General features: G+C 42.9%; 1 protein-coding gene across 26 annotated transcripts in view; it reads left to right on the forward strand.

Moving 5' to 3' along the window:
* DIP2C (disco interacting protein 2 homolog C) overlaps positions 1 to 15,504 on the forward strand; it is a 469,662-nt gene that overhangs the window by 300,128 nt on the left and 154,030 nt on the right. For all 26 annotated transcript variants that reach the window (XM_023631967.2, XM_023631969.2, XM_023631970.2 and 23 more), the window contains 3 exons: positions 7,825 to 7,959; positions 11,506 to 11,625; positions 12,741 to 12,938. In XM_023631967.2, the coding sequence (XP_023487735.1) occupies positions 7,825 to 7,959; positions 11,506 to 11,625; positions 12,741 to 12,938 (453 nt within the window). The remainder of the gene's footprint in view (positions 1 to 7,824; positions 7,960 to 11,505; positions 11,626 to 12,740; positions 12,939 to 15,504) is intronic.

Raw genomic sequence — 15,504 nt, forward strand, 5'->3', positions numbered from 1 at the left:
GAAACTTAAAGAGACTTCTGCATGAGTTATTCTCTCATTTTGTAGCTACAGATAAATTGATAAGGTCTCTGTCACCCTTTGTTAACTGACACATCTGAGGCATTGTCACATATAGGCTCCATCAGCATGTGTCGGGGTTGCATTGTCATTACCAGATATTCATAGAAGTAATTGACATTTCCAGAATATTTTAGAATTCCTTGACATGAGTGCTGCTTTTGATGTGTGCTACCTGTACTAGCAAGCAAATTCTCATCAGATTTCTTGCATTTAATCTTGCTAAGAAGATAGAAGTCAAAAGGCGAATATATGCACCCCACATACCTGTTGCATAATTAGCATGAGTCTAGATAGTGCATTTTTTTTAGTCTAGATTCCAGTTTACTAGGGAATTTATTCAGAGGCTTGAATAGCTACTGTTGACATAAATTACCCTAATTTGTTTATGTATAATCATCCACAATATCAGAGAATTCTTTTATAATTGCTCTGTTGATACTTTTCAAACATTTACAAACAGTCTTAAAATGTCAAATACATATGGAGGATGGTGATATTGGCAAAGCCCCACATACCTGGTGTTGGGGGTCTCCCTCCTAGCTACCCCCACCCCACCCCCCCAGCTAGGGTATCCTCACAGCTAGAGCTTCATAATTCTACAGCAGGGTCAGCAAGTTTTTCCTGTAAAGGGCCAGAGAATAAATATTTTAGGCTTTGTGGGCTGTACGGTCTCAGTTGCAACTATTCAACTCTGCTCTCTAGCACAAGAGCAACAATAAATGGTATGTAAACATGGCTGTGTGCCAATAAAACTTTATTTATAAAAACAGGAGGCAGACCTCACCGTAATCCATAGTTGTTTTAGAGAGTTTTAAGCCACTATTGAAAAAGCAAGCAGGAAAAAAAAGATTTTTCAGTAGATAACACAGGCAGATATTCTATTAATTACGTATTTCTTGTGGCTCATTGGGTAATATGGTACTAAAAGAAACTTGGCTTGAGAGGTGGACCTCTCATCAGCTGAGATGACAGTAGGAATTTTTAGTTAAGTCCTAATGCTGGCTTCTAATCCTTGTCATCATGTTTCGTTGGTAATAGATAAAGCTGAGATCTGCACAAATACATTCACTGAATTGAGCAAATATCACCATATACCTTTTTCCATCTCCTTGTGGAAAGTCTTTAACCGCTGATCCAGCTCAAATGTCTCCATATCTTTCTCCATTCTTTTGCTGTTTCCTTTTCTGGGAAAGAATACTCCCCCTTCCCAAGGTTCATCCTTCATCCCTCTGGATCCAGCTCCTCCTGAATTTGCTAGCTCATTTCTTTTCTCTTTTGCATCTTACCCTGCCTGCCTCATCAGTGAACCCTAGCTTTGGATGTTATTCACCCATGGTTTCCTCCTCTTCTGGCCACATCACTCTCTGGCTCTCCTTCCCTGTTCTGGTCCTTTCCTCTCCTTCTTGTGGCTCCTCTCCCGACCCTGTCTCTACATTCTTACTGATTTCAGACTTCATCCACTTCCACAGTTTTCAAGGCCACCTGCTCTTCCAGGACTCACACATCTGTATTTGCCACCCTGAAATCCTTTACCAGCCCACATTTCAAAGTGCCTTTCGACACTGTATATGGCCCTGCCCAGTACCCTGAGATCAGTCCATCAAAAAAGGCCTCAAACTCCCATGAGCAGGCCCCAAACCAGCCATGCTTTGCTCCTAGTTCCCACATGTCATCAGTGTCCACGTGCTGCGCATTTGGCTGCCCGTGTGTCTTGCAAACCTTCTTCCTCTGAATTACTGCTCCCAGGACCGTGGGTCCAGGCGCCTCCCCTTCCCTCTGGACTGTTGCAGCCCTCTCTGGCCCTCATGTCCCTTCCTTTCCACACTATCCTGTAGCTCGCTGCTCTGTCAGTATTGTCAGGGCACAGGTCTGAGCCTTTTATCCCCAAAAATGCTTTTGGGGTTTTCTCCTCTGACAACTGATTTTGTTTATTTGGATTTTAAACTTAGAATCAAAGTAGTGATTTTTGGGCCCATGGGTATCCTAACCTGTCATCCACTGTGTGCTCCACTCTGCAGAAAGGCCTCACAGACCTGCTTACACACACCTTGGAATATGTAAGAGAAATTCGTCTATTTAGTTCTGCTGTTTTTTTTCAATATCTAAATGCTTTTAATTCAGAAAGTGGTAACACAATCATTTACACATTTATGCACATGAGTTTCACAGATTCTTTCTTGGACCTCTTGAGAGGAAAGGGTCCCCAAACAAGGGAGAAAAGGCAGAGAGGGAAACCTTCGGGCCTGTGTAAATGGGGCCCGAACACAAGGATGGCAGGGTATGACGTCCTTTAGCTCCCCCAGCCACAGCAAGGAGTGAGTAGCAGCATTCTTGTCCTGCAGTTGAGAAGACTGAGGCTTAGAAAAGTTGATATGATGCCCCAGGGCACCCAGCTAATGAGTGGTGGGCAGGAATCAGGCTCAGATCTGCTAGATGGAGGAGCACCCACTCATGACAGTCCGCAGTCTTGCTCTCTCCTCAATATCTCTATTCTACCTTGGCCTTGCTTGTTAAAAATGGTTAAAAACGCTTTCTAGACAAAGGTACAATTACACTTTGCATAAACAAAGAAGATTTCAGTGTCCCTATCACAACCTCACTGGGTCTGTGGTCTGTGCAGGCTTTGTGACAGTTGGAGTCTTTCATTGTGAATTTGAATTTGGTGGTATAAAAATCAGGAAACTGTTGTCTGAAATTAAAGATTCTTGTTCTGATATTAGAACAGACTTCCTAAGCTTTGTCTAACAGTCACTATCATGACTTCTAGGGATTTTCATGGCATAAATGTGTGGGGGAGGCAGTTCCAGTCTGAGAACCTGTATAGTCCCCCTAAAGTCAACCTGACCCTTCAAACTTTGCCAAGAGAAATGTTTCAGTATGGAACCACTGAGCCCTTTTCTCACCTTCTCTAGGTTTAGTCTGTGGGTGATTTATTTGCCTGCAAATTTGAAAAGGAACTATGAATCCCCATTAGCAGTATCTCATACTCACACACACAGGAAAAGTTAATCTGCAGCAGAGGACAGGTAAACAAAGTATATTATTCTGTCCCTGAGTGATTATGAAAAGAATAAGAAGATAAACCCTTACTTACATTGTCATGTCTCACCTTTGGTTGAGACACAAGTTACAGCTTTCCCGTTAGGTGCATTCCAATCAAGCCAGTGAAAGTAGACTGCTGGTGAAACCAAAGAGGAAAGTCTCTCCTTCTGAGTAGCTGCATATGGAAGAAGGATGGATGCAGTAAGCAATCAAGCTGAGGCCTCCAGCAGGAAAGCTGGATGTTCTGACTTGGTCGAGGGCCGGCTCCTTCCCTCAACGTCATTGCAGATTCCTTTTGCCATGTGTCTTCGCTCATTGAGATTATGTCTGGTGCAGTTGAACTTTTGCTCTGTTCACCTCCACATGTTCATCGAGGAACCTGGTTTTCCCCCACCATGTGGAGGGCATAGTTGTGTCCTCTTAGGAAGCTGGAGCAGCTTGACAGACAGGTGGCCTGAGGGTCTGTATCACAGGGACCTCATTCCTTTCTTTCTGCTCAATGACAGTAGTGGTTGAGTTGACCATAGGAAGCTCGGGATGGAGCATTCTTGATACGTGGAAGATTGGGTTCCTTTAAATGCATTATTCATTACCCATCATCAGTTAGTGGACCATGAGCACATGGCTCTCTACACATGAAAACCAGATTTCCTATTTTTCTTTTCTTCATTTAGAAGTTATTTGGAGACTGAAAAATAATTAACATGGCGTAAAAGTAGGATCCATCACCACTGGCCCCTGGGGATTCCCAGTGAGACAGTTAGAATTAAAGAATGCTTCTTTTCAGCTGGTGTTAGAACCAGAGGCATTTTATCTGAATTGTCAAGTGTTCTTTAATTTATTCATTCTTATGCTCATTCATTCTTTGAACTATTCCTCCAACATTTGCTGAGCGTAGACAGCATGGGCTGAGTGCCATGTAGTGTCAGCATCTGAGTAGGACACAGGAAGCCAGATTGAGCAGGTGAGTAGGAAGGAGTTAGGTCAAGAAAGCAGGGAATTTTCAAGGCAGAGCTGAGCAGGGAGACCAGCCGGTATCCTGAAATGGTCATCCTGGAAACAGCTGTTCAGATGGGGTGGATGTTGGTAAGAGTAACAGACCGAACCCCAGAATGGGAGGGGGGAGATTCAGGAAGTGAGATGGCAGCCCTGGTGCTGATGGAGCCAAAAGAGATTGCAGGTGCATCACGAACGATGGCTGAGTTATACTTCCTCCTCCTTTCCTCTTGCGCCTGTCTCAAATTGCAGATTCTTAAGGAACCCATGTCGGCTGCGGAGAGTGAAAGCGATGCAGGGGCAGATGAGACAGAACCCCCCGTGGGGAGCAGATGTGAAGGTCCCGGGGCTCACAGTGGAGGTGACACTTGACAGGTGCCTGGAAGCGTGGCCGCCATTTTTCTTTTGATTTTAAAAGTGCTGGGAAATTGATCCAAGGAATAGTGGGCCATCTTGCTCAGGAGATACAAACCTGCTCTGACAAGAGTTCTTAATCTTCAGAATGCTCCTGATGTACATGGACTTCATTGGCCTTATGCCTGGAGCCAATGAACATTTCAGACCTTTGAACCTGCACCTTCAACTTGGCTCCACTTCTTACCCATCAACAAGTGTGTCTTGAGCATCTGTTATGTACAATGTTCTTTTAAATAGTCCTCAAAAGATAGGTAACCTAATGAAATACTGGAGGCCCGATCTTTATCAAAATACAATGGGGAACAGTGCGTCACTATAGCAGCAGAACATTCTCTGGCTCCCTAACTGAAGCCAGCCTCTGGGTTTGTGACCTACAGTGACAGCATATTCAAGGAGTTTGAAAGGGAGTGGCAGGGGAGATGACATGTAAATAAATTTGGAAAACACTTTGAATTCACCCAGCTGTCACTCTTCCTATTTTTTTAACCACCAGATGAATTGGAATCATTATTTTTCCCTACTTCAAAGTGGAAACATTGCAGTATTCCTGCCACCCAACACAAAGATTGATTGGCTTTCACCAGTGATGTGGCTATAGGGTAACTTAAACACAAGTAAATCTGAATAGAATCAGAATGCAGTGAACTCACATTTTAGCTGCTTTTGTTTTAGGTGGCTAATTTGAAAACTTGCTCATCATACATTAGTGTCTGTTGTATTTTCATCTGAAGTATGAGGCCCCAGTAAGTACTACTTAGCCATGAAGAATTAGATCATTTTGAAACATGAAATAGTCTATTTGGCCAAAGCACAGGTGGAGGTGGTGAAAACGATGAACACGGTGTCTGAAACATTAAAGAGGCCCTTGGAGCGATCCTTTCCCTCCCTCTCAACCTTCCCCTCCATGACCTGATAAAGCATCGTGACCTTGCTCACCTCCCTCTCACAGGCCCCCCTTTTCTGGGCTAAGATCCAAGAAGCTGCGCTTAAGGATATATTGTAGTTTGCTGGGCTGCCAGTACAAAATACCACAGGCTGGGGGCTTAAACAATAGGCGTTCGTTGCCCCTCAGTCCTGGAGGCTGGAATCTGAGAGCCAGGTGTGGGCAGGGCTGGTTCCTCCTGAGGCCTCTCTCCTCAGCATGTAGACAGACATCTTCTCCTGTGTCCTCACATGACCATCCTTCTGTGTGTGTCGGTGTCCTAATGTCCTCCTCCCATAAGGAACCAGTCCTATTGGATTTGGCCCACCCAATGATTTCATTTTACCTTAATCACCTCTTTAAAGGCCCTTCTCCAAACAGTCACATTCTGAGGTCCTGGGGGTTAGGGCCCCAGCATGTGAATTTTGATGAGACACAGTTCAGTCCACAACAGGGTGAATACTCTTGGAAAGGGAGACAAGAAATGGGGCACTCAGCTCTCTGCTGATGGCCTGTGTTTAGGGCTTTGGTACCACTTATCACGCTTTACAGAGATTCCAAGGGTTCAGACCCTGGATGAATAGTGGCTTATTGGGGCTGCCACTCGTGCCAGTGTTTATCTCACAGCACGCTGGCATCTAAAACCTCCCTTCAGCACATGTCTGTGCACCTAACAATAACAGTGCTTGAATGCTTGTGTGTATTTATCGACTTAATTCCCACTATAACCTTACAAGGTCAGTATTGTCATTATCACCTCCATTTTACAGAGAAGGAGACTAAAGCTTGGAAAGGTCCGTCACTGGTCCCAGGTGATCAACAATGAGCAGTGGACCTGGGAACCAAATTGGGGACTGTTGGTGGCCCCAGCCCTCAACCCCCGCTCCCCACGTACGTTTCCACACACGTGCTGAATCAGTGTGCCTGGACCAAAGGTCTCCCGAGAGTCTGGGCACATTGGGGTGAGTGGTCACCCTGGGTTGCTACACTTGAAACTTTCCCAGAATACAGGTTAATCTTCCTCAGCTGCAAGTCTCATTTCTTGTAGTGTCCCTTAATCTGTGCAAGCTCTTCTGTATACGTACTGTGTACACACATATGCACTCACACATAAACCTCTGTATGCAGTCAAGCCTCACAATTGGCTGATTCCGTGCTTGTGAATCCACCTACTTGTTAAAATAACTTGTAACCTCAAATCAGTCCTATGACCTTCTCACAGTCACGTGAGGACATTCTCACGTTCCCAGCTGAGGTGGAACAGGGCTGCGCTCAGCCTTTGTGCTCCAGCTCAGGCTGTAAACAGTGTCCCTTATGTAATCTGCTCGGTGTCCTGTTTTTCCTCATTCTTGTGCTTTTGTTGGTGATTTCAGTGTTTAAGACGGCCCCATGTGTAGTGCTGAAGTCAGCAGCATCTGGAGGAGAGAGGCCTTCCGGAACCTGCTCTCCTTTCAACAGCACAAAGTAATGTGCTTGTGTCACATGGAACTATAGGATCTTGACAAGTTTCTATCTAATAAGGATTAACGAATCAAAGTTAATAGTATAAAACCCTTATCAGAACTTAGGATGTATAAAATGTCATTGATGCTTTCATTTGACATGCTGTCCTTAATGCCTTATTTAATAAATGCAGAAGTTGTGTTTTCCCATGTAACCATTTAAGTGCTTAACTGTATCATTAATGAAAGCCGTGGGCAAGGACTGCTGCAGGTCTCACTGTGCATGACATGGCACCCGGTACACACTAGATTGTAAACAGATGTATTTTGAATGACTGTTCAGTATTATTCATGCTAAAACAAATAATATACTAATACTTCTTGAATGCTCACCCTCTATCAAAAAATGTCCCAAGAACTTTATACATGTTAATTCATTTAACCTACCCTACAAGGAGGTAGCCATTATTATTCCCATTTGATAGATGAGGAGCCTGAGGCACAAAGAGGTTAAGACACTTCCCAAGACTTGAGGAATTTGCAGAGCTGAGATTCAAACCCCAGGCTCTCTGCCTCCAAAGCTTGAGCTCTTAACTGCCTTTCCTATGACAGACAGGAAAATTACTCTGATATGAACAGACACATAACTTACAATATCTCTTTTTCCATTGGCTGCTTGAAAATTACTTTAGTTAAAATGTCGCAGTGCTTCATCAATGTGGCTCCTGTTATGATATTACGTCTGAAGTTTTATCTACCTTTGTTCCTTTTTGAGCTGTATAAAGTATCTTAAAGACCATCTTTATGCTGAGATTTCTGTAGTAGACTTGGATTCAGGGTCATGGTCTCTTCTTAGGATGTGCAGTTTTTGAAACCCCATTGGTTACTTAGCCTTCAGAATAACTGTCATGATAACCAGAAAACTTGTAATTGGCTTCTTTACAGAAAATCACTCTGCACCTCCTGATGTAACCACTTACACCTCAGAACACTCAATACAAGTAGAAAGGCCGCAAGGCTCAACGACGTCACGGACAGCACCCAAGTATGGCAATGCTGAGCTCATGGAGACTGGTGATGGTATGTCTTCAGCAACTTCTTTCCTTCTTTGTAAATTCTAATTTCTACTAACTTGCCTTTCTGTGCCCATGATGGGATGTGTTTCTTCTAGATGCACAGTCAGCTCATTGAATCTCATATATCATGTTCTTCAGGAGCCACCCACAGAAGGTGGTATAGTCACAAGAATTGCAAATTATCTCCAAGTTGGCCAAGAGTTACTCCTTGTAGGAAAAAATGTCACGTTGTAGGAATTTAGTCATGAGAAGAAAAAGAAATTTTATAAGACTTGTGTTTTTACTAATGAATAATGAGTGTTGGTTCAGCAGTTAAGAAATTAGTGTCAAGTGTTTAGACCATCAGTGATTATTTAGAAGGGCAAGACGAAGTTCAATGTAAAACAAAATAATTGACAGATATGGGCTAGTGTGGTGCTTTAGACTTTGGAAGAAAGAGGGTCTTTTTTTTCCTCCATATTGGAAAAAGTATTAGCGATTTGAAAAAATACAGCAGTAGGGGGTTATCTTTTATTCCTCATATCTCCCATCTTGGTATGTTCTGATTACGGTGGCCATTTCTGTTACCCAATCTGAAGTAGCAGACTTGAACATGAACTTCATGCTTTATTCTGCTGTCTTTAAGTCTCAGTCCTTCGTTGGGTCATGAAAGTTAGAATAGAACCCGATGATGATATAAAATGTTATTTTCGTTGAAGATAGCCAGAGTAGCTTTGGTGTGCCATCCATCCCACTGTGCTCATGTCCCATTGTACCGTGTGATTTGGAGGCAGTGAGGAAGACCTAGACCCAGCCTCTAACAGGCAGCATGCACTTCATTATGGTCAGAGCCCAAAGTCACCGGGTTTCATGAGCTCTCCATTGGTACATTTGAGGTCACTCCAGTTTTAATAACTTTATTGTCTTTGAAGTCCATCGTCTTCTCCTACTCCCCCAGTTAAGTAAGTATGTTGTCCATATGACTCCATATGAGTCACGTGTTGTCCAGGCCAGTGTTTCTCAGTGTGTGATAACCTCTCATATCAGAACCACCTGGGCTGCACCCCTGACCTCACACATCAGAAGCTCTGATCTGGGTCCTAGGATGATTCTTATAGGTTCTAAACTAAGCTGGAGAACCAGTAATCCTGTGGAATGATCTCCATCTGAACTAAATTAAGTGGAACTATTTGATGGGGAAATACTATGTTAAGATATTCTGAATTCTCGGTTGTATATTTTTACATGTTTTCAAAACTTTAAAATATTTAATATCTCAATTCTGAAAGTGCTTATAGACTATTGTAAAACTACCTACTAAAATGTTTTTTTATTTGATAGAAAAATTTCCTTGAATTCTGTCATTCCAAAAGCCGAGGTCTGTTTTTGTGATACCACACAATGGAAAAGGAGGACTCTGCCTCAGCCATTATGGGAAAGACCTGCCTCCAGGCCGTAGTTCTTCAGACTGAGAGCTGTAAAGTTTCCAAACCCATAGTTACCAGGTGCCAGTTCTGAGCTCCTTTCAGCGACAATGAAGTTTGCCTGCAGGGGATATATTTGATCCTGTTAAGGATGTCAGCATGTTGGCACTCCTTTTGTTCATTAATTTGGGCTATTTATTTATTTTATTTGTGTGTGTATGAGGAAGATTACCCCTGAGCTAACATCTGTGGCAATCTTTCCCTGTTTTATGTGGGATGCTGCCACAGAATGGGTTGTGAGCGGTGCTATGTCTACGCGTGGGGTCCAAACCTGCAAACCCTGGGCTGCTGAAGCAGAGCGCATGAACTTAACCATTAGGCCACCAGGCAGGCCCCATGGTCTATTTATTTTAAAATTTTAAAACTTCATGCCTGGGGCTGGCCCAGTGGCGCAGCTGTTAAGTTTGCACGTTCCACTTCTTGGCGGCCTGGGGTTTGCCGGTTCAGATCCCAGGTGTGGACATGGCACGACTTGGCACGCCATGCTGTGGTTGGCGTCCCACATATTAAAAAAAAGTAGAGGAAGATGGGCACGGATGCTAGCTCAGGGCCAGGCTTCCTCAGCAAAAAAGAGGAGGACTGGCAGTAGTTAGCTCAGGGCTAATCTACCTCAAAAAAATAAAAAATAAAAAAATAAAACTGATGTGGATTAAGGCTGCCCCAGCTAGAGAAGCTCAAGGTGACCTGGCCTACATGCCAAACTATATGACCCAGTGGACTTTTGTTATGGTATGAATTAGGACTGCCCCAGGGAGAGAAGCCCAGGGCATCCTCACCTACATGCCGATCTCTATGGCCAGATTCGTATCTATAGTTACATGACCGCACAATAACCAGACCCCATCCGCACTGAAATATTTAATGACTTTTTACATCATCTTTTCTTTTCTCCAGTAAAAATAAGTCACGTACCCATGCCTTATAAAATTAGCCCTAACCCTCAACTCGGGGCAGCAGCAGGAGCTCTGACCGCCTGTGGGTCCTGTCCCCACGCACCAGCTCTCCCTGCCCATGGGTCCTGTCCCCATGCCAGCGGGGGCAGCAGCAGCTGCTCTCCCTGCCCATGGGCCCTGTCCCCATGCCAGCAGGGGCAGCAGAAGCGGCGGCAGCAGAAGCTCTGACTGCCTATGGGTCCTGTCCCCATGCTATTCCACACTATTCTCTAAATAAAAGAGCACTACTGCCACATCTTGAGAGTCTAAGAAATCTTTCTTTCGACTCCTCAGCTCACCGATCCCGCATCAAAACTTCATGCCTTTTTCAGTGATCAGTTAACTTAATCAGTTTTCAAAATGCTGTCACATTCATTGTTGTAAGTAATAAATATATTATCATTAAATCGGATTTATTTTTCTCGACACGTGAAGTATATTCTAGTACTCTATGTTATATGAAAAAATGAATTTAGAGACTTGAAATTGCTGTGCTTCTAGATTGCATTGCCTGAGAGTTTACTCAAAGACAGGTAGGAAGGACCGGTGGTCCCCTGTGAGAGGGCAGGGCCTGCCACAGAGCTTGTAGAACCTGAGTCCTGCTTGCTTTCGTCAGGAAGTGCGGGGCGGCAGCGCCAGACAATCACCTAGAGCCCAGACGCTACAGAGCAGCCAAATTCACTTCTCCAGCAGAATGTTGTTTTGGCCCCTGCAAGGCCAAGCACCAGTGGTCTCTGGGACTCAGGGAGGGTCTCACTGCTTTGTCAGCTCTCTGACTCCTGTTGAGAGTGGAGAACCTGAGACAGTGTGACTGTTTTAGGAATTAGAGATGGGACCAAGCCTTCTCTGTGGTCCAGAGTCTTCCCGACATCACCAAACCAGGAGGACTCGTGAAGTGAAGGAGAATGATTTCTGCCGCTTCTTTACCCTCCTGTGGTTCCCTGCAGGGTCCCTGCACTGTGGTAGTCCACCCAGTGGAATATCTTCACTCTGCACATCGTCTCAGGTGACACTTTGAGGGATACTCAGTCTCAAGCGCATTCGCCTGCTTCTCACAGCCCTCACAATGGAGCCAGAGCATCACAGCCGTGTTATGTGGCTGCTCATTCAGCTGTGATGTCCTGCAATCAGCTCATCTGTGCTTCTGTTTTTCAGGAGTGCCAGTAAGTAGCCGGGTATCAGCAAAAATTCAGCAGCTCGTCAACACCCTCAAACGACCTAAACGACCGCCATTAAGGGAGTTCTTTGTTGATGACTTTGAAGAATTGTTAGAAGGTAAAAGAACCCTTTCCCATCCCCATTTGTTTCATTGTCCCTATGGTACCATAAACTACAATGATATTTTTTCTACAAAGGTATTTTACTTCTTAAGAGCAGTAATCTCTCCGCATTCAGTGGAAGACAGGAGTCTTATCTAGAGACTGTAGTTACTGCTCCCCAAGGTCCTTAAAGGTGCGCTGAGCACTGCGTGGTTGGATAGATTTCCAAACTGATTATTTGTTTATCGTCCTCAGCAGAATATGATTTTGGATTTTGTCCCATGAGCCAGGCCTCTTTCTAAGGGCTCCATCAAGTTTCAGAAATGCAAGTAAATTATAGAAAACCTTAGCTCATGGTGAGGCATTGCTCTCTGCATAAGCTTGTTGAGAGGAACGCAGAGAAGGCCTCGTTTTCCTCCACTCTCTACAAATTCAGGCACAGTGTCTTATCCTCTGAATGCTTGTGAGCCTTTTAACACAAAGTACCTAAAAAAAAAATACTGCTTATTGTGTCAAACCCAAACTCTTTATTTCTGTTCTTTATACCACAAGTAAGATATAGCTGATTTTCTGGCCAGGAGGTAGAAATTGTCAACTATGAGAGAGAAACATTTCTAAAGAGTTGGGTAAATTGTATTTTATTATGAGGCATTTGTTTTTCTTTTGTTTTACTCAAGGAAATAGGCTCTGTGCTAGTTATTCATAGTAGTTGTAGCAAATTTAAATTTGCATCTCACTATTTAAGGGCAAAATATAATTTAGCAAGATTCGAGCTCTTTGGAATCTGGAATTGCTAGTGTATGTCAGTAATTGATATTTTAAACAAAGACTCTAGGTGTGTTAAAATATATGGTTTTACTTGTCCTCAGTTTATAATGCACTCAGGTCGCCCTAAGTTACCCATCCCTATTACTGCCTTGGAAATTATAAGAATTCAGTGCTTCCATTCCATCCATGAGGCCAGTATGTAGGTCATGGCCCTGATTCCAGAAGAGCGTGTGTGCATGTTTTCTGTCTGTTAATAAATTTATACCTTAAGTCTAAGTCTCCTGGCTTCTATAAGAAGAAAAAAGTGATCGTACTAACATGGATGTATTTTTCTTGAAAACTTTTGTATTCAAATGTACTTAGTTCAACAACCAGATCCAAACCAGCCAAAGCCAGAGGGAGCCCAGATGTTGGCAATGCGAGGGGAGCAGCTGGGTGTGGTTACGAACTGGCCGCCGTCTCTAGAAGCCGCGTTACAGAGATGGGGGACCATCTCCCCAAAGGCCCCATGCTTGACCACAATGGACACGAACGGGAAGCCCCTGTACATCCTCACTTATGGTAATCCTAGAAGGGTACTCGCCTTTCATTTGCTTACGCACGCACTGCCCCTTTCAGGGTGGCTGATTTATACTTGTGCTGCCTTATGTTTTGGGTATGGAAATAACTAGAATCTGAAAAGAAATATTTTAGGAAAATTATTTGTTTTGAATATGAAAAGTTATTAATGTTTTTTGAGTAAAGTCCAGAAATGGATACCAAAATTAGTGATCATAACTCTAATAAGATGTTGGATTTTACCTCTTGGAATGTATGTCTGATACTCTTGTTGCTTTCAGGAAAGATTGGTAGTTAAAGAATGTATATCCAAACTCTTTGACATATATCACTCAGAAGAAACAAAGTCTGTTTCCAAAGTGCTTTTTCAGAAAGTAAGAGAAACAAGCTTTTCTCTAATTCTTCATTCAGTACAGTTAATGCAGTCTGTAAACTTTTGGAAATAGTTAACTGTACCAGAGGGATTCCTCTCTCTTTGTTCCATGGGTAAGGGGCTGTGGAGAAACCAGATTGTCGGTTATTTTCATACTATCTGCTGCAGCTTTGCGAAGAAACCAGCTTAATAACTAAAAGACCAGAATGGCTCATATTATATCTGGACATGTGTGGTTAGATTACCTTTTTTTCCTTTCAGTTTTGCATTTTATGCCAATAACTCTCCTCTGAATGCAGGTAGGAAAGAAATTGGTTTCTACATTAGCAATCGAGGTCAAAGGCCAGATGTTGTGTTAAATAATGTAGAGTCTAGCCCTATGGGGATGTGGGGCCCCAGGAGGCACCAGCCATAGACTCAGTTATTCTATGCATCTCATGGACAGAAATGGGATTTGAGTTTAGGAGCATATGATTTATAGCCTCGTTGTTTTTATGCCTTCGTTGGGTAATTCTAAGTGGATAAAGAGTATTTCACCTAAGATAAGGCATAAACTTGAATTTTTAAAAAAATTATGCTCTTGGAAATAGGTTGTATTCAGTCAAAAAGATAGAGACTTTCCTGTGTGACCTTCATCTCTTGCCAGATTCAGCCATGGAGCTGATTGTGTACTTGGAACTGCTGTTCCTAAGCTAATTCTTCCAGGGCTTACATGCCCACATGCAGGGAATTCTAGGACCCACCTGCATGCACAGGTGAGCGAAGCACTCGTCTGTCAGCCAACAAGCATTTGTTCTGGTGTCTGAAGCACCGACTGTGCACTGGCTCGTTGCTGAGGCTTGGGCAATCAGAGAAGAGTGAGTCACGGTTCTCAGGGGCTGCTGATCTAGATTGGAAGTACAGCCCCCCTTCTGCTGTTGGAACGCAGGACAGAGTAGTGCTGACTTTCCCTTCTTGCAAGGTTAAGGTGAATTTGACGTGTAAGATACAGACCAAATGTTATCTATGAAAATGTAGAACGCACATGTCTGCACCAATGCATCTCAACTCCTGCTTTTAAATCATCTGTATTCTGTTGCATTTTAGTCATCTCTAGTTGGTATATGCTATGGGTCAAGCTTGGTTTTTACTTATTAAAGGAATAGAAAAAAGTAGTACATTTCCAAATGAAGGATTACAACTTATCAGGATGCAAAATCAAAATGTTGGCTAATGCGATGAAAACTATAGAAAAGTGCGTTCTATGTAGAAACACTAAAATAGGTGAACATGTTGCTAAGAAGATGCAGAGAAAAGTTCATTGAATGAGAATTGTTGTAATACCAAACAACTTGGTATAATTGAAGTACTAGACTATTACGGTATTGTAGTATACCTTCAACTCTAAAATTCAGCTTCCTGCAAAGCGCTAAGGTAGGAGAATTTCCCAGCTGAGAAATTTGGGATCTTTAATAGGAAGTACAGATGGCAAATGAAAGTTGTGAACAAACTTAGAAAAAAAGGTGGTTTTCCATTTACCAATACAAATAAAAAAGTATACTGAAGAGAACCCATGGCATTTCATAACCTTAAATTAATAAAAATAAATCATGCTATGCAGCTAATTTCCTTCTGTCATGTCTTACTTGCGGAAACCTCAGTCTCTTCCTCCTCCCCTCCCTCCCTGTCTTAGTGAGATTATCTGAAAGTTCATTTTGCCTTGTTGCAGTGTGCTTTTTCTACGAAGCAAATGCTCATCTTTTTCTTCTTTTTTTAGTGAGCTCTGATAGCCCTTCTTACCCACCTGCTTCCCTCCCTCCTCAGAGTTACACTCTGTACAAGTTGCTTATTCCTCACTCAAATCCAAGTAAAATTAAAATTAATATGTAATAAGGTAGTACTTACATCATTTATACACCTTTTTTCCTTCTACATGCACATGGCTGATTCAGAGTCTAAATATCTGTTTTCCCAGTTAAACTGTCTGTTTAACTTGCCTTAAATCTGGGGGAATTTCATGTCAAATATGCAATACAGTCTTTTTAACTATTATTAACTATAGTTGCCATGCTGTACGTTACATCCCCATGTCTTATTTTATAACTAGGAATTTGTACCTTTTGAGCCCTTCACCTCTTTCACCCACTCACCACCCCCGCCTCTGGCAACCACCAGTCTCTTCTCTATCTGTGAGCTTGGTTTTGGGGTTTTATTTAG

The sequence above is a fragment of the Equus caballus genome, chromosome 29 (genome assembly GCF_041296265.1).
Source record: "Equus caballus isolate H_3958 breed thoroughbred chromosome 29, TB-T2T, whole genome shotgun sequence".
In the NCBI taxonomy this organism is placed as follows: Eukaryota; Metazoa; Chordata; class Mammalia; order Perissodactyla; family Equidae; genus Equus; species Equus caballus.